Here is an 18,323-nt window from a genome sequence, read left to right on the forward strand (position 1 = left end):
TGTATCTAAATAATAAGATATATGCCAAAAATCAACACCAAAGTATTAAGGTCCATAGCTTGGTCTAAAAAAGAATAATATTAAACTTTCATAATATCATAAGTATTTGTAGTACTAGCCAAAAATCCTATAGCACACCTTCTTTCATCTACATTTGGTTCTTAATGAGTTTAAGGATTAATATTCCAAACCATACTAGACCCACATGTCTAAAATTCAAATGATTTTTGATATATCACAAAAGTAGAAAATACAACACAAGGTGCCTGTATCTCATTGATCAAGGTGAGATGAGATTTATCAACCTTAGTTATAATTAATAAAATCTAATTATTATATAACATATCATCAATCCTAAGTTAAAGAGGTCATTTAATTCTAAAAAGTGATAATACAAGCAAGTGAGACAAGGCAAAGTTGGTCCAAATCCAATGAGGTTAATAAACATAAGTATCTAAAGTTCAATAGATACAAAGATTGGTAGATCAGAGAGTCAATAAATATATTAATTAAGCTCTAAAATCTTTATTTGAATATCACCCAATAGATGCATATTTTCAAAAAGGTATATAAGTGGTGTGGTTTGATATGTAAGCTACCATTGAATAAGTTGTATCAAATTTGTAAATAAACTAGATCAAAGATTATTTAAATCTTGATTTGCTCTGATATATGAATCACTTTGATAAGACTATCTAACAATTAATAAATCAATATAGTATAATTTTTTATATCTTTGTGACTAATAAGAGTGACATTTTAAAGGAGTTGGCTATAATAACCAAAAATGAGAAAATGTTATAATTGCTTGAGATACAAAGCTAACAACATTTCAATGTGATGTTATGTTAATTGATTAGATGCAGATTTGATATCTACATAAATATATCACTTATCCTTAAGCTCAACCTTTAATATTATTGCCAAACTTGTATTAATGTTTACAAAGAGTTTTATTAGGATAATACCTTCATTTAATGGATGTCAAAGAATAAGATAAGTAAAGATATATAACAATGAATGATTTGGTATCTCTAAAAAATCCAATGAAGATACAATCTCTTAATTTAATTAAGATATTTTTGTAATTATTTTATATAAAATAAAATAAAATAAAATAAAATATAGATATTTATAATGTTTCACATGAACTTCTAAAGATGGTAGACAAAATGATTTGATGGAATTGGATAAAAATACGTATGTCTTGTCTAGTAGAATAGGTCCATAAGGCAAGTTTTATACCAATGCTCTACAATAAAATAGGATTTTATTGACATAATTATAAAAAAATTTCGAAATGAAATAAAAATAAATTACTTCTTTCCTTCACTTATAGACCACTTGAGTTCAATCCATGCTTCTTCCATTCAATTATCTTGACTAAAATAAAAAGAATAAATTATTCTTTTATAAACTAGAATATTATAATTAGTAGTACAATTCACTATATATTTTAGAGAAAAATATAAATAAAATTATTTAGGTTAAATATAAAAAATCAATGTTAGAAAATAAAATATTAGTTTAAAGATTGGTAGTTTATAACTTTTAATATAAAATAAAAAAATATGATGATTTATATATTTTTTAAATAAAAAATAAATAAAAAAAATAGTATTCTTATAAAATTATCAAGGACATTAAATACAAACTACCAAAATGAAAACATATTCTTGTATTATTAAAAAATAATAGAAAATCATTTAATATTAATAAAATATTAAAATATGAATAGCTTTTGTCAAAAACAACAAGACTAGAGATCCTTGAAACAAGATTAAGAATAAAAAAGACATTGGAAAGAGTAAAAAAAGCTTCTTTCTTGCTTCTATATATACTATCTAATTAAGAACTATGTGATAATGTTTTACATGACCTCCAACATGTTGTTGTATTATTTGTATTCTTACTTGAGAATGAATCAAATACCTAGCTATAGAAGATAAGTACAATTGCATCAACAATCCTATCAAGTCTAATAAAGTCTTAAATAATCTTTAATAATCTTAATCAAACTTTAACCAATCCAAAATAAATTTAGAAGAAGTTACAAAAGGAACACAAAGAAGTGATAAGTTAATCTAAAAAAATAAAATAAAAAAATCTCAAATAAATCTTAACCAAACCGTAATTTAATCATGATTGAAATCCTAATAAATCTTAATTAAATCTTAGATCAAATATTAATTGAAATCCTAATTAAAACTCTAATAAATCTTAACCAAATCTTAGATAAATTTCTAATAAATTCTAATAAAAATTTAAATCCTAATCAAATCCTAAATTATAATTAAATCTTAAATAATTCCAAGAAAAATTCAAGTTAATCATAATCAATTATTATAGCTGTTTGAAACTTTAATAAATATTAAATAAATTTTAGATCTTAATTAAAATTTCACCAAAATTTTAATTATTAAGCATTAACAAGCACACAAAATTTAAGAAGAATCAAACTTATCAATTGCAAGAAAAGCTTCCAAAACCTCTTGATTGTTGGCTATCATCTTTCTCCGACTTAAATGTTGATCTTTCAATAAAGAATTTTCCTTGTTGAACTATTCAATTAGTCTAAAATTTGGATTGTGTGTAGGTATTTAAGTCTAACTTATTCTCAATGATTTTGGCTTCAATAAAATTGGAAAATATTGCTAGATCATAAAATCCCTTATTGATCTTAAATTTGAATTATCCAAGACTATAATCTACAATAACTCTCATATTCTTCAATCTAACTACTCCATTGACATCAAATTTCTTACAAATATTTACAACAAGCATAATATCAAACTTCCAAATTTTTATTTATAAATATACTACAAAATTCATAAAATCTTTAAATTTATAAACTTATTTTTATTTCTCAAAATCTAAATCTACAAAATACACTAGTAACTTTGAAAATCCTTCAAAACCTCAATATTAATCCAAATGATATGAAACCAACTCTCAAATTTTTTTTCATAAGTGTATTCTTAAGTCCAATTCTTTAATTGACAAAAGAATCCCAAAGACCCTCTAGGTGCATGGTTTTGTACCTCAAGATCTAATTTCAATGCATATTCACAACCAGTCCTCTTTGGACATCAATTTTTGGTAATTTAAGGTAATTTTTATTTAAATCTATTTTTAATTTTCTTCAATAGATGTTTGTATTATTTAATTATCTCATTTATTTTGATTTGAGGCATTTATGTTCCTACAAAGTAAATAGAAGTCCCTTCTATAAAAGGTAGTATTAAAACTATAAAATTTACTACCTTCCTATCATTTATTCTTATTTTTATATTACATCTTTCTACTAAACTCTTCTATAATAACATTCATATATTTATGTTTTACCATATAGTTGTATTACCACATAATAATGTGTTTAACTTGTAAGATAGGTTTCCAATAATTGTATTAGATGACCAACTTATTAGCCAAGTTTTTAATCTATCAATCACCTAAAAATACATGTAAAGTCAAATCCATATCTATAAAGCTTTTATGAAGCTTATGCCTAAGTTTTTATTAAAATTATTTATTTCTATTTTTTCTATTTAACTCCTTTAATGTTAATAAATATGTATGTCTTTGTCACAGACATAATCATGTAAGCTAGTAATTACATATACAAATAGGTAGAAGTAAGTAAAAGTAGGTAAAAATAAGTTAATTCTATAGTATTTAATATGGAAGCTTCCTAGAAGCTTTATAGACGTTGCTTTGACTTCATAGGTGTCTTTAATTGACTTTTTGGATTATAAACGTGGTCAACAAGTTGGCTATGTGCCACACATGTTGTTAGCTTGAAGATCAAGCTAACTATGTGGCCGACACATAGAAAAACTTGACTTGTAAGTCAAGGCATGTGTCCTACAAAGTCAACACATATTGGAGGTCCTATAGAATGTCACCACATAGCCCCTAGTAAGATAGTATATATAGAGACAAGAGTGAAGGCTTCTTCACTCTTGTCAACTCCTTTCTTGCTTCTAGTCTAGTTTCAAGGGTCTTTAGTTTTCCTGTCTTTTGGCAATAGCCATTCCAGTTTCTCTTTCAATATATATACTTGTTTTATATATATTTTGTTACCTCTCTTTGAATGAAGGCTCACTTATCTGAATTGTTTTTCATCGAGTTCTTGTCCTCGACAGATTGACAAGAGTACACCTATAATATCAGAGCTCTGTCTAATCTTGATTAAGAATGGATTACCCCTTTTTTTTGATAAAATATAAGCATATTAGAAGTTGCAGATTACCCTCTTCTAAACTGATATTGTCCTTAGTATTTTCTTTGTTCTCAAGTCCTCCCTTCTATTTGTCTTGAGCGATATTAAACATCTTCTCTCTTCTAAGTGTTATCATGGCAGAACTTGTTAAAATGAAGAGTGCAATGGCACAAATGCAAGAGCAATGGAGGGAGTTAATACTTGCGATGCATCAACTCAATTTACCACCACAAGGAGCAACAAGATTGGCAGGAAGTGAAGATATAGAAATGGTTGTAGCTGCTTCAACATCTGCACCAAACCATGTCCTTTCTCCTATGGAGGAACGTCCTTCAAATGTTACAGAACCAAGAATTGCCCTACCCAAGAAGTTTGATGGCACCAGATCCAAGTTTCGAGGATTTATCAATCAAGTGCAACTTGTGATTGAACTTCAATCCCAAAGCTATCCAACTCTATGATCACAAGTTAGATTCATTGGTACGCTTCTTTCAAGTTCAGCACTATTGTGGTTTTCATCTTTTCTTGAACAATGACATCCAATATTGGATAATCTAGAGGTTTTTTTGGCGGAGTTTCGATCCATGTATGGAAAACATGATACAATTCATGATGCAACCAATAAGATCCATATTTTACGACAAGGCAATCGATCAGTAACGTTATATACTTCACCATTTCGACAACTTGTAACTGATATCAAGTGGGATGATACTACACTTATTAGCCAATTTTTCTAAGGATTACAATATGAGGTAAAAAAATTAATGCTCAACTTACTTGATCCTCAAACATTGAGTCAAGCAATTGACTTTGCTGTGAAGTGTGACAATCGCCTTTTTGAATTTCGATCTGAGAACCGCATAAGTGAACATCAATGTTACTATAATTCAATGGCAACACCAATACCTCTTTAACACATACATTCGGAAGTAGAGGATATACAAATTGATGCAGTACGTTTCAAACCTCTTACTAAGCAAAAAAAGACTCGTCGTCGTCAAGAAGGATTATGTTTATATTGTGGAGAACCAAAGCACATTGCTCAACATTGTCCAAAGAAATGACGCAATCACAAAATGAGGAGTATGGCTTTGAAAGAAGACAATATGTCGAAAAACAAGTTTGTCCAGCTACAATAGGGACTGTGCGGCTGGAACCTTGCACAACATCTAGTAAAGGTCATATTCTCTCCTCAGAGCCCTCTCCTTGTTTTACATTAAATCTTATTTTAGGACCTAAACATTACAAAGTCTTTGCCTTGTTAGAATCCAGAGCCTCAGCGTGTTTTTTAGATGAAGAATTTACTAAAAGATATAGCATAGTTTTAGTAAAGAAAACTAAAACTGTTCATGTAGAAGTCATAGATGGTCGTCCATTGTCTTCTGGAGATATTACTCACAAAACCTTTCCTATAGAAGTAATAATCAATGGTCATAATAGTTTTGTAGTATTTAATATCATTAGATCTCCCTCTAATCTAGTCATTTTAGGTTTATCGTGGTTAGAAAAATACAATCCTCAAATATATTGGAATTCTCGAACTCTTACTTTCTCTAAAAGTATAACTAATAGTGTAGTTAATCAAGTAGAGAGCCATAAGTCCAGTTCAATTAAACCCGTATTTATAGGTGCAAAAGCTTTTTTGCATGCTGCTATGAAAGAATCATCATACATTATTTATGCTACACCCGTTTCTACTGGTGAAAAGATTTCAAGTGGCATTCCAAGCCAATATCAAGAATTTCAAGATGTATTTGAAAAAAAAAATGTGGATACACTCCCGGAACATCGTCCCTATGATTGCTCAATTGACCTTCAAGAAAGAGCACAACCGCCATTCGGACCAATCTATAGTTTATCACAAAATGAGTTGGCTGAACTCAAGGAGTATATTGAAGAAAATCTAGCCAAGAATTTCATACGCCATTCTAAAGCTCCGACAGGAGCTCCAATTCTATTTGTGAAGAAAAAAAAGATGGATCATTGCAGATGTGTGTTGATTATCGAGGATTAAACAAGATTACCATCAAGAATAGGTATCCACTTCCTTTAATATCTAGACTTCTTGATCAGTTGAGTCAAGCTAAGATCTATACAAAAATAGATCTTCAGGGAGCATACAATCTAGTACGCATCAAAGGAGGAGAAGAATGGAAGAATGGAAGACTACGTTTTGAACTAGGTATGGACATTTCGAATACAACGTCATGCCTTTTGGACTTACAAATGCACCAGCAGCTTTTCAACATTTAATGAATGATGTTTTTTGAGAGTTTTTGGTCGATTTTGTGATCTGTTATCTAGACGACATCTTGATCTATTCTAAGAATCCAGAAGAACATGAACTTCATGTTCGTCGTGTGTTACAAAAATTAAGAGATGCGGGACTCTATGTCAAGATAGAAAAGTGTGTATTCCACACTACTCAAGTCGATTTCTTAGGTTACATCATTTCAAATGATGAACTTATGATGGATCCTAAGAAAGTTCAAACTATTATAGATTGGAAGATCCCAAAAACGGTAAAAGATGTCCAATGTTTTTTGGGATTTGCCAACTACTATTGGATCTTCATCAAAGACTTCTCTCGAGTTGCAGCTCCACTTACACGTTTGACTTGTAAAGACAAATTCCAATGGAATCAAGAAGTAGAAGTTGCTTTTGAATCTTTAAAGACAGCGTTTGTTTCTGTACCAATCTTGTATCATGTTGATTTTTCCAAAGCATTCTTTATGGAAACAGATGCATCGAACTTTGCTCTAGGTGCGATTTTATTAAAAATGGGAACAGATGACAAACTTCATCCAGTAGCCTTTCATTAAAGAAAATTCTCAGCAGTAGAAATCAATTATGAGATCCACGACAAAGAACTTCTTGCAATTGTGGATTCTTTTCAAGAATGGTATCATTATCTAGAAGGTGCTTCCAGTCCAGTCACCAAGTATACGGATTACAAGAACCTCGAATATTTTATGTCAGCACGCGTATTAAATCGTCGCCAAGCTCGTTGGAGCATGTCTTTATCAAGATTCGAATTCATCATCACTTATCGGCTAGGAAAACAACAAGGTTTGTCTAATGCCTTGTCTAGACGTTCTTATCTTGCACCAAAAGAAGGAGATACAGCTTTTGAGTAACAAAGAATGGTTCCCTTGAAGCCGGAGTAATTTCATCTTCGAGTAATAAAATCAACATTGACTGTTGATTTAAATTTTTTTAAGCAAGTCTAGTTAAATATGTCTTCAGACCCTCTTGTTCATGATATCAAGAATAATTCTTCTAAAATCTCATGATCCCTCTAAATTTGAATTCAAGAACAACCTACTCTATTTCAAAGAACGCTTTTATGTTCCAGAAGAAGAAGCACGTTTACGTGTTCTTCAAGCTCGTCACGACTTCTCAGCAGAAGGACATTTTGGATATAATAAGACTTTGGAGCTAATATCTAGGGATTTTTGGTGGCCTCAAATGTAGAAAGCAGTTAAAGATTTTGTACAATCATGTGATGTTTGCTCAAGATCGAAAACTCCTCATCACCGACCTTTTGGACTTCTTCAGCCATTACCCATTCCAGAACAACCATGGTCTTCTGTTTCTATGGACTTCATCACGGATCTTCCAATTTCAGGTTTTTATGACTCTATATTCGTGATAGTAGATCATTTTACTAAGATGGCATATTTTGTACCATATACAAAATCTTTCATAGGTGAAGAAATAGCTAAGCTCTTTCTTGACAATATCTATCGCTATCATGGATTACCTAAGGATATTATATCAAATAGGAGAACTCAATTTGTATCAAGATTTTGGTGGACTCTTTTCAAGATTCTTAAAGTGGATATAAAACTATCTTTGGCATTCCATCCTCAAACTGATGGACAAACGGAGCGTGTTAATCAAGTTTTGGAGCAATATTTAAGATGTACCATTAATTACCAACAAGATGATTGGACAACTCTTTTGCCATTGGTAGAGTTTGCTTACAATAACACGATACATTCTTCTACAAAACAAACACCTTTCTTTGTTAATTATGGTTATCATCCACAACTTGATACTTTTGACTTTTCAAAAGTTGATAATCCTGTTGCAAAAGATTTAGCAATACATTTATCAAAGCTACATGCAACGATGAAGGTGCAGTTAAAAGAGGCTCAAGAACAACAAAAGGTCAATGCGGATGTCTATCGAAAGGAACAACCATCATTCGTCTTGGGTGATAAGGTATGGCTACTTCGTCGCAATATCAAGACTACTCGTCCTCGTGACAAATTGGACTATCGAAGGCTGGGACCATTTTCTATTTTTGCATAAATCAATTCAGTTGCATATCGTTTACATCTATCGGAGTCAATGAAAATCTATCCAGTATTCCATGTGTCTCTTCTTGAACCATACAAGACAGTGGACATACCAAGAAGATGACAAGCTCCACCTCCTCTTATAGAAGTAGACAATAATGAAGAATTTGAAGTAGAAGAAGTCTTAGATTCAAGGCGGCGCCAAAATAAATTAGAATATCTTGTCCATTAGCACGGATATGGTATTAGTGAATGCACATGGGAGCAAATAAAGAATCTTACAAATGCAGCAAAGGCGGTGGAGGCTTTTCATCGATGACATCCATCAAAATCAAGATGAAAATCTTATTTATAAAAGAAACAACATCTAGGCAAGATAACATTCTACTTTCAATTCTTGTTCATAGCTTCTTTGTAGTATTGACGCTCAGGAGATGGAGAACCAACAACTAGTGGATTCGACTCAAGAGCCTTCATTTGCTGACCTGTCGGATGAGACATTACAATTTTCACAACCTTCAAGATGACGCAATCGAGATAAAGATCTTCAAGAATGACATGTTCTTCCTTGAATAGATGGCGAGATACAATGCGTTTGGTATCACGATTTGGGAAGGGACTCCCGATGTTTGGTGATTGTGCTAGAGGTAGGAACCACTCCTGATGGTGTTCTAAATATTCTATTCGAAGGAAGTTATGAAGGCCTCAACAATGATCAAATAACTGGGTAGTCTTCCCGCCTTGGTGTGCGACACTACCGATGGTTAAGAGGCCCTATCAATCATCTTTGAAGAGAACAAAGATCAGAGTATGTGGCGAATACAATTCGTCGCATTATAGATTTCCTCAACATATGATGACCGCTCTTCATGGAACTCGTCCCTAGAAGGAGGGATAATGTCATGGACATAATCATGTAAGCTGGTAATTACATATACAAATAGGTAGAAGTAAGTAAAAGTAAGTAAAAGTAAGTTAATTCTATAGTATTTAATATGGAAGCTTTCTAGAAGCTTCATAGACGTTGCTTTGACTTCATAGGTGTCTTTAATTGACTTTTTGGATTAGAAACGTGATCAACAAGTTGGCCATGTGCCACACATATTGTTAGCTTGAAGATCAATCTAACTATGTAGCCCACACATAGAAAAACTTGCCTTATAAGTCAAGGCATGTATCCTACAAAGTCAACACATATTGGAGGTCCTATAGAACGTTGCCACATAGCCCCTAGTTAGATAGTATATATAGAGACAAGAGTGAAGGCTTCTTCACTCTTGTCAACTCCTTTTTTGCTTCTAGTCTAGTTTCAAGGGTCTTTAGTTTTCTTGTCTTTTGGCAATAGCCATTCCAGTTTCTCTTTCAATATATATACTTGTTTATTTGTATTTTGTTACCTCTCTTTGAGTGAAGGCTCACTTGTCTGAATTGTTTTTTATTGAGTTCTTATTCTTGACAGTCTTTGACATTTAATGTAATACATTTATAAATTTCTACATGAAAAAAAATAAAAAATAAAAAATTAAATTAAATTATGCATTATATATATTTTTTTCACTTGGTTTGCAATAAAATCAGGAAGTATATTTATTAAAGGCCAATTAGTCAAGATCTTTTTATCTTAGATTGATAAGAAACTTTTAGACTTAGATGCATCATGAATTATCATCAATTATGATGGCAAGGCAAAGCTGGCACAATCATTTTCTGAAGTTGAAAAACATGATAAGATCCTTTGACACCATGATACTTCTGATATGGTTGCTTAAATAAAATATATATACATATATATATATATATATATATAATAAAATTACAACTACCATGACTAACTTGGTAAAAAGTCAACTTGATAGGACTATGCATTATTAGAGATGTAACAAATTTAGATACATTAAAAATGATTTTAATTTTTTTTTAAAAATAAGATCAAATATATAAAGAAGGGTAAGTAAAAAACTAAAATAGCTAATACAAGAAAAAAAATTAAAAAGAAACATTTAAGTTACATTCATTGTAATAAATTCAACGATAGTGAAGATAATTGCTTTTTTTTACATTTAAATAAGTAAAGTACTTTAAATAAGAAAAGAGCCTTAGAAGCTATAGAAGAGATTTATTAGTATAGTTTTATTAGGCCAAGTCATTGTATTTCAAGTAAATTTTGAAGATGGTGCAAGTTTTTATATCCTCAATATTTATATGTATGGTGCATTAGAAAAAATAATACTTGCTACTATCATGCATATGCAAACAACAGCCAAGAACATAATACCTATCACAAATAAGGTACCAAAAATCTTGCATGGCCATCAAAATAATTGCAGAGATCTTCATATTTATATTTGATTGCCAATATTATTTAATCTTATAAAAGTTAATATTGTAGCTAGGTCATTTATTTCAACTTCAACTTAAGATTGAAATACTAATGTTAAAAGACAGCAAGAAAATAGGTTTGGATGGAAAAAATAAATAAAAAAAAAAAACAAATTATGGCAATAATTCTTAAGTTTCCAAAAACTTACTCATCAAAATCTGAATCTACACAAATTAATATGATACATTTCAAATCTTTGACTAAGTAAGAAAAGACTTCATGTTATTAAGAAAGATTGTACTTAAATTGTGGAGAACCTAAGCTCATTGCTCAACATTGTCCAAAGAAGCAATGCAATCAAAAATTGAGGAGCATGGTTGCCAAAAAAGACAATGTTTTGGGAAAAAAAGTTGGTCTCACCATAATAGAAACTATATAGTTAGAATCTTGTGCAATACCTAATAAAGGACCTATTTTTTAATCAGATCCTTCATCTTGTTTTACAATAGATGTTTATTTAGACCTAAAATTTGGCACTTAATGTCACATCATGTGACAAAAAAAATATTATTTTTTAATTTTAAAAAAAAAATATCCAATTGATTCAAAAGGCTATATTTGAAATGGTTTTATAATTTATAACTCAAATATTATCAAATTCTAACTTTAAAAATTTAGGTGTAAATGAATGCAATATAAATTTGTGGTTTTTTTTTATTATTATAATAGGTATTTTGAAAGTTGGGCTAAATTGGTATAAATAGATAAATAATTTTTACAATATAATCTATTTGTAAAGAATACTAAAAAAAAACTAAAATATAAAAAATAAAAATAAAAATAAAATAAAAAAATCTAAAGTTACAAGCTATTGTTGGTAAAAAAAAGACTTTAAAATATTCTTTTACACAATTTGATAAATTTTTATTGACTTCTTTAATTGCATTAAGAAAATAAATACATTAATCAAAAAATTATAGACATGAATTTTAGTTAATTACTACCTTCTTTAAAAATCATAAAAAATAGTATATATATATATATATATATATATTTGAAAGAAATATTAAAAAATATATAAATAAATAATAACTATACAAAAAATGTATCTTCGTCATGACCAAGTATTTAAGTGTCATTAGCATCTAAACATCTAAATTAAAGTTACAATTATGTATTACCATTAAGTCTTATTGAATAAGTACTTCTTAACTTCTTTGTATTATAAGTTATAATTATTATTATTATTATTATTATTATTATTGTTATATTTCTAATATTTTTTTCTAGATTTATCTAGATTTATTAATTAACTAAAATGACAATATTATCTTGTATATTATTGTCTTAATAATAAGATAAATTTTAATTAAATTATTTCAATTAATAAAATAACTATGTTAATTTATTTAGTTAAATTCTACTATGTATTATAGTATAATTATGTTCAAATGTTATCAAATAAAAAAAATTATATATCTAATGTTATCAAAAAAATAAATTAATAAATAACTGACATAATAAAGTTTAAATAAATTATGCAATTTTCATATTTATATTTATATATTTTTATATATAGATATAAGTAGATATATATATATATATATATATATATATATCTTTCTACAAGACTTAGATTTGGTTTATTTAGATTTTGAAATTGTTTAGTTATATATTTTGAAATATTTAACATGTAAACTGTATATATACATATATTTATATATATGATTTTTTTATAAATAAAGTAATTGTTACACCATGAATCAATAAAATATTATATCTGCAATATGTCCCAAAATTTTGTATCCTGCATAGCTTATTTTTCTTTCAAAATTCCAATTAAAACTACAAAAACCAGAAGAGTCAATGAGAGAATGCTAGCATTTTATTAGACAAGAATTGTCTAATTATCGACCAAGCAATCAGCGTCAAATAGTTCCTGGAAAACAAATAACATGGCAAGAGCTTCCTGTGCATGTCAGGATCCAATTTCCACAAGCACATGCCTGGAGCACTAAATGTGAAGCGTTCACTTTAGTAATTTTCAAAAAGTACAATGGTCTCTAAGAACTTGGCGAGCCAGATCCAGAGCTCCACTTTTTTTGTAGATGAGGTGCAGGTTGTGAGCCGCTTCTCTTCGCAGATCACAATGACCAATATATTTATCTTTATCCTTTTGCACAGGAAGGAAGCCTGATCCCTCGGTGGGTAGCAACACAAGGGGACAGTCCTTTTCCCTCTGTATTAACACTTTTTCGTAATAATTTACAGCTAGTTGGACGAGTCCAACATGGTGAAAGGCCCTAGCCAGGTTATAATTCGATTCCTGTATTCCCCATCCAGTCATGCATTAGCTTCGCTGTGTTCCACGGCATTCAGTATTCGTTTCACAAACCTAATATATGAGTGTGCACTTCCTTGTCTGCATCAACATATGTCTACAGAAATTCAATATAAGCGTATCGGTGGAGGATGAAGCATACCTGATTGAACTTGCATAATCGTTGATAATTGTACAAGAAGGCAAATCCTTGCAGAACTGTCTGGTTGCGGTTGCTTAAACGAAACCCAAGAGAGAGGTTGATAAAAGAAACACCAATGCAAAGATTTATAAAAGGATCATCTGGCTGAACTTGATATGCTTGTAAATACTCTCGAAGAGCACCTTGGGGTTGGCTTATCATAGCGTACTGGTGTCCACATATAACCATTGCGGGTACACAATCTGGGTACTTACCTCGCACAGAAAGCATGTACTTGCTGTGCTTGGATAGCCTTACTTCTGATCTTGATACCACTTGATAATACGCATTCCACATACTGAAGCTATAGGGCCTTTGTTGTACCATGTATCGTACACAATCGTATCCATACTTGACGTCTTTGGTCTTGTAAGCAATCTGTGCTCCAAGGGCTCGGAGCTCATCACATTTGACCTTTCCAAGGTGGCTGCCTATTCGCAAAATATGGTGAACTATTTCCAGCGCTTCCCAGTATCTCTTTAGCAAAAGCAGTGCCTTGCAAACTTGTAACACAAGCTGGTAGTGTTCCTCATCTTTGAGCAAATTTGGTAGTGGGGACACCTTAATTTGCACTTCTTCTACTGGTTCTGGTTCATGCTCATGCTCTGCTTCATCACTATCCCATTCTAAGCCAGCAGCTAGGGCAGCAGCTTTCTTTTCCTCCTTCTCAGCAGCCCACTTCGCCAGCATCCTCCTAGCTCTTGATGCTTTTGTCATATCATTCCGTGAAAGGACAGGCCGAAAACCTTGAAACACTTGGTCATCAAGTTGCTGTTCCAACCATTGAACTCTTTCGGCCAGAATAGTTTTATTTAATCGTTTTCTGGTCTTCCCCTTCTGAAACACTTTCTGGTTGAGGGATTCTACGTACAGAGATTCATGCAATAAAGGCAAAAGCGTATCCACAAATTCCGTCAGGCGACTCTGAGACAAGTAAATATTGGCCAATTTAACTACTACCTTGCCATGCTTCCACCAGGGCTGCTCCTTCGCTTGTGTATCAGCATCAGTTGTAATGTCCTCTGTCGCATCTACAATCCAGGCCGAAAAAATGTCATTTACTGCACCAGAGTAAAACTAAAACTCATCAAAATAAGCACTCAAAGTTGGAATAAGGTCCAATAACACCTTCAGATACTTTCAGATTTCTGTCCCTGATAATACATCAGATTTTGAGGATCATAATAAGCATCCCAACACGCAACCTTGAGGGCAACGCGCCACTCGACGAGTAATCATCGTACAAGTATTTGCTACGGCATATTGCTACAGAGAATTAACATACCTGAATCCGGAGGAACGAGCAAGGAAATCGCTTCGTTCTGTCTTCCAGAGTCGCACAGTAATGAAGCAAGGCTTAGACGCGTCTCCACGTTCTGGGGCATGTCCTTGATCACTGTTATCAGCCATTCCAAGATTATAAAAATAGTAATAATAATAAATAAATAACTCACTTATTCAGATGAAAAACATACGAAATTTTGGCCTCAACCTTGTTGATTATATTTATCTTGTGTTGTAGTCACCCAAGAAAAAAAAAAAAAAAAAAAAAAAAAAAAAAAAAAAAAAAAAAATCCGTGATCAGGACGTATTTGATCATTTCTTTGGTTTGCTTACAGAACGCAGAACGAATACCGAACATTGTGGTAGAGATAATAAAAATAGATAATAAGACTGTTGTTTAATCCTTCACAAACACAGAAAAACAGGGCTAGAACAAGCGGAAGTTGGCCCAGCAATAATACTAAAATCACCTCCTCACAAATTTGCACAGATGTGCTAATAATACCTTGCTGGTATACACGAATTGCATCAGCACTCGAACCGAGAGCCATATGACACTGAGCCAACTTGAGCCACAAAACGACCTGTTTCAAAATGACATCAACCGCAAAATGGGTTGTACGTTCAGTTACGAAGGCTTCTGTTAATTGAAAAGGATCGAAATCTGAAGAAGACTTAAAATAAAGTGTGGCTTAACTGCAATGCAGTAAGATTACTCTACGGCTGATTTTTACATTTGATAATTCTGTTCATAGCTATCTGAAAATTAGTACAAACATCTCATTGAACAACTTGCTGTAAGTACCAAAGACATCACGTCCGAACTGCTCCCTAGTCAAGTTCAAAGCTTGAAAATACGTCATTGTTGAGCCTTATGATGTTGTCTACACTATTTCTTCAACCGTAACGAATATCTACGAGAGTATCATCCTCAAGTATTCCAAAGCGCGTCGCAATCGAGGAATTAAATTACAAGCAATAGAATAGCATAATTTTAACGATTCTAACTCAAAAGCAAATGCACTAGAAGAACAAACGTACGTCATCGAAGGAACTGTTGTCGTAAAGCAATTCATAGTAGCGAAGTGCGCTCTTGTGTTCCCCGAGAGCCAAATACGCATCCCCTACTTCGAGGATTAAATCTGCACATTCGTCTACCTGCTCTGTCCTCAATCCTTCGAAATTCCTCTGCGACATTAGTCATATATAAAACTGACGGGTCAAATACGAAGCCCATGTTTGAGGAACTAGTAACAGGTTAATACGCGTCAAAATGCACCAAACCTAAATGTACTGAAAATGATAAGAGAACGCGAAAGAAGATGAGGGTTTATGTAGGCTTTCAGCCGTCTACCTCTGCAGATTCCAAATCTCCCAAGTAGGCATGACATATTCCAGCTTTAACAGATAAGTCTAACGGGAGGGGTTGATCAGCAGAGTAAAGCTCACGGGCTCGATCGATCCAAGAAATGGTTATAGCAAAAGCACCATTGGCCATGTGTAGTTCAGCTAACAAGTTCACAGCCGATAAATCTGCTTCATATGGATATGTCTCAATCAAATGCTCCAGTAACTGAGTGGCTTGTTCAGACTGCCCATTCTTTTGTCGCATCTGACATGTCAAGCCCAATTTCTCATCTTCAGGCAAGCTTGAGGTCAGAAAATAAAGCGCATGAAGCAAATAAGAAAATTGCCCATGATGGCCCCAAGCCTCTTTACAGCTCAAATGGGGAATATTCATACCGAGAACAAAATATACAAGATAAATAAGGTCAAAACTCATTGAACTTGCAGTACACAGAGAGACAGGAGAAAAATTTAATCTGAAGGCAAGAGGCAGACGAACCTTGGCAACCATTTTGCAGATTTCCACATCACCTGGACGCAGAGCAAGAAGTTGTTCCAGACAATCTATAGCCTTTGGAAATTCATTCAACTCTGCATAAAGAGATGCACAGTCCCACCTCGCATCTACGTCGGTAGGATCTGCTCTCATTGCCTTCTGCAGGCAGTAAATGACTTGACCTGGATTCCCGAGCTCCCTACAAGAAAGATAACAACCAAATCTCGATGAGTATGTGGTTCATTAGCAGATAAAACTACCTCCTAAGAACCTTAAGATGTTCAGCAAGACATAATTTACTTTCACACTCCTTGTAAACTCAGACCGTGGTAAGAAGGCTGCTCTTCCCTAGTGACTGCGAAAAAAACCTTCCATCGCTCACAAAGTTCGAACAAAAACTTGAAATATTAAATGAATATAGGAAGTAAAGTGTAAGACTCATACATCGACCAGGAGGCCAACCGCTTCCATAAAACTATATCTTTAGGTGTCAGATGGGCAGCAATCATGTAGAAATTAAGTGCTCTTTTACGATCACCTTTGGCATCATAAAGAAGACCCAAAGTGTGATACGAATCTGCAACATTAGGCGCAATCCGCACAACCTCCTTAAGTATCTCCACTGCCTGTGAGTAGCCACACATAAGTGCTGGATGAGGAAAAACCAAGAAATCCAAGATAAAGATGCCAATATTCATAATATTCACAATACGACGAAATTCTCAATATTTAACTAGTTATTACCTCGTCGAACTGACCAGTAGCATAAAGAAGATTAGCTTCCCCGAGTTTCTTGTTGATCTCTGGAGTGAGCCCTCCTGGTGCCTTCCTCCTTCGCCCCTTCCTCTTTGGCTGCAAACCACATTGTTGAAAATAAGCGCCACAAATCCGCAGGTGACCTAGTACATAGACCTCTCGGTTGATCTCCAAACGTTCCCCAATCAAATTTGTTAGAAAATACTAAATTTGATGCACTTTTCAAAGCTAGACTCTTCCCTGTTCTTCCTGAACTTGCACACATCACTTGGAAATATGGGATGGATCATCTGCCTAATAATTGCATTCCAAAATTTACTGAGAACTTTGCCTACCCCTTTTCGACGTCGTCGACCGGGTGCTCCAAACCCTGCAGCATCCCATATTTCATCCACGCTTGCGCCAAATATATCTTGTTGCTTCGTTATTTTTGCTTGGACAGTCTCTGTCCTGATAAAACAAATGGACCACAAAGCGAAACATATACTTGTTGGAACACTTATTCAGCGAACAGTTCATTCATCAACTGAGAACTAATTACCATCAAACAAAGTAAATTCAATCTTTAATGCAGACAATAAATGCCAGACAGAACCACACGTACACACACACACTAAAGCGTCCGCAATAGAACTTGCACCTTTGAGTACCCGTCAAAGTTTGTACAAAAAGCAGTTCTGTACACCAAAAAAGCACTACCATAATAAATCCAGAAAGTCAATAGGGTATCTAATTTGCTAATGACGAGGTGCCACACTTTATTTTATTATATCTCCTTTCAGAGAGATTTGTATCAAAAACCGGCCCAAAAGTATGCGGACCATCCTCTTCAAATAACAGTAATTCATCGTAACAGGACTTCAGGACTACAAGCTCAATGAGAATAACAACTTGAGAATAATAGATGAAACTATAAGATGCGACACAGAAACTTACGATCTTGTAGCCAGATTTTTACGCTTGCGTGCAGCAAGTGCCTCATACTCGAGCCGCTGGAACTGCTCATAAGGCAATTTTCCATTCTCATCCTCTTCTGCAAATCTTAGTGGGTCCATTTCATCTTCAAACA

General features: G+C 32.7%; 1 protein-coding gene across 4 annotated transcripts in view; it reads right to left on the reverse strand.

Annotated features, from left to right (window-relative positions):
* Positions 1–12,716: 12,716 nt before the first annotated feature.
* The window catches only part of LOC112286083 (uncharacterized), a 6,775-nt gene continuing 1,168 nt past the window's right edge, over positions 12,717–18,323 (reverse strand). For 3 of the 4 annotated variants that reach the window (XM_024527640.3, XM_073535984.2, XM_073535983.2), the window contains exons 3-13: positions 18,191–18,323; positions 17,590–17,704; positions 17,243–17,350; positions 16,943–17,124; positions 16,502–16,697; positions 16,010–16,267; positions 15,697–15,843; positions 15,161–15,239; positions 14,657–14,767; positions 13,333–14,402; positions 12,717–13,175 (exon numbers count right to left, since the gene is read on the reverse strand). The exon at positions 18,191–18,323 is cut by the window's right edge and continues 197 nt beyond it. In XM_024527640.3, coding sequence (XP_024383408.1) covers positions 12,894–13,175; positions 13,333–14,402; positions 14,657–14,767; positions 15,161–15,239; positions 15,697–15,843; positions 16,010–16,267; positions 16,502–16,697; positions 16,943–17,124; positions 17,243–17,350; positions 17,590–17,704; positions 18,191–18,323 — 2,681 coding nt within the window. In that variant the 3' untranslated portion in view covers positions 12,717–12,893. Of the gene's footprint in view, positions 13,176–13,332; positions 14,403–14,656; positions 14,768–15,160; positions 15,240–15,696; positions 15,844–16,009; positions 16,268–16,501; positions 16,698–16,942; positions 17,125–17,242; positions 17,351–17,589; positions 17,705–17,894; positions 18,031–18,190 lie in introns of those variants that run through there. The other variant, XM_090252420.1, reaches the window with a different exon arrangement.

The sequence above is a fragment of the Physcomitrium patens genome, chromosome 8, assembly GCF_059467195.1.
Source record: "Physcomitrium patens ecotype Gransden chromosome 8, ASM5946719v1, whole genome shotgun sequence".
Classification (NCBI taxonomy): Eukaryota; Viridiplantae; Streptophyta; class Bryopsida; order Funariales; family Funariaceae; genus Physcomitrium; species Physcomitrium patens.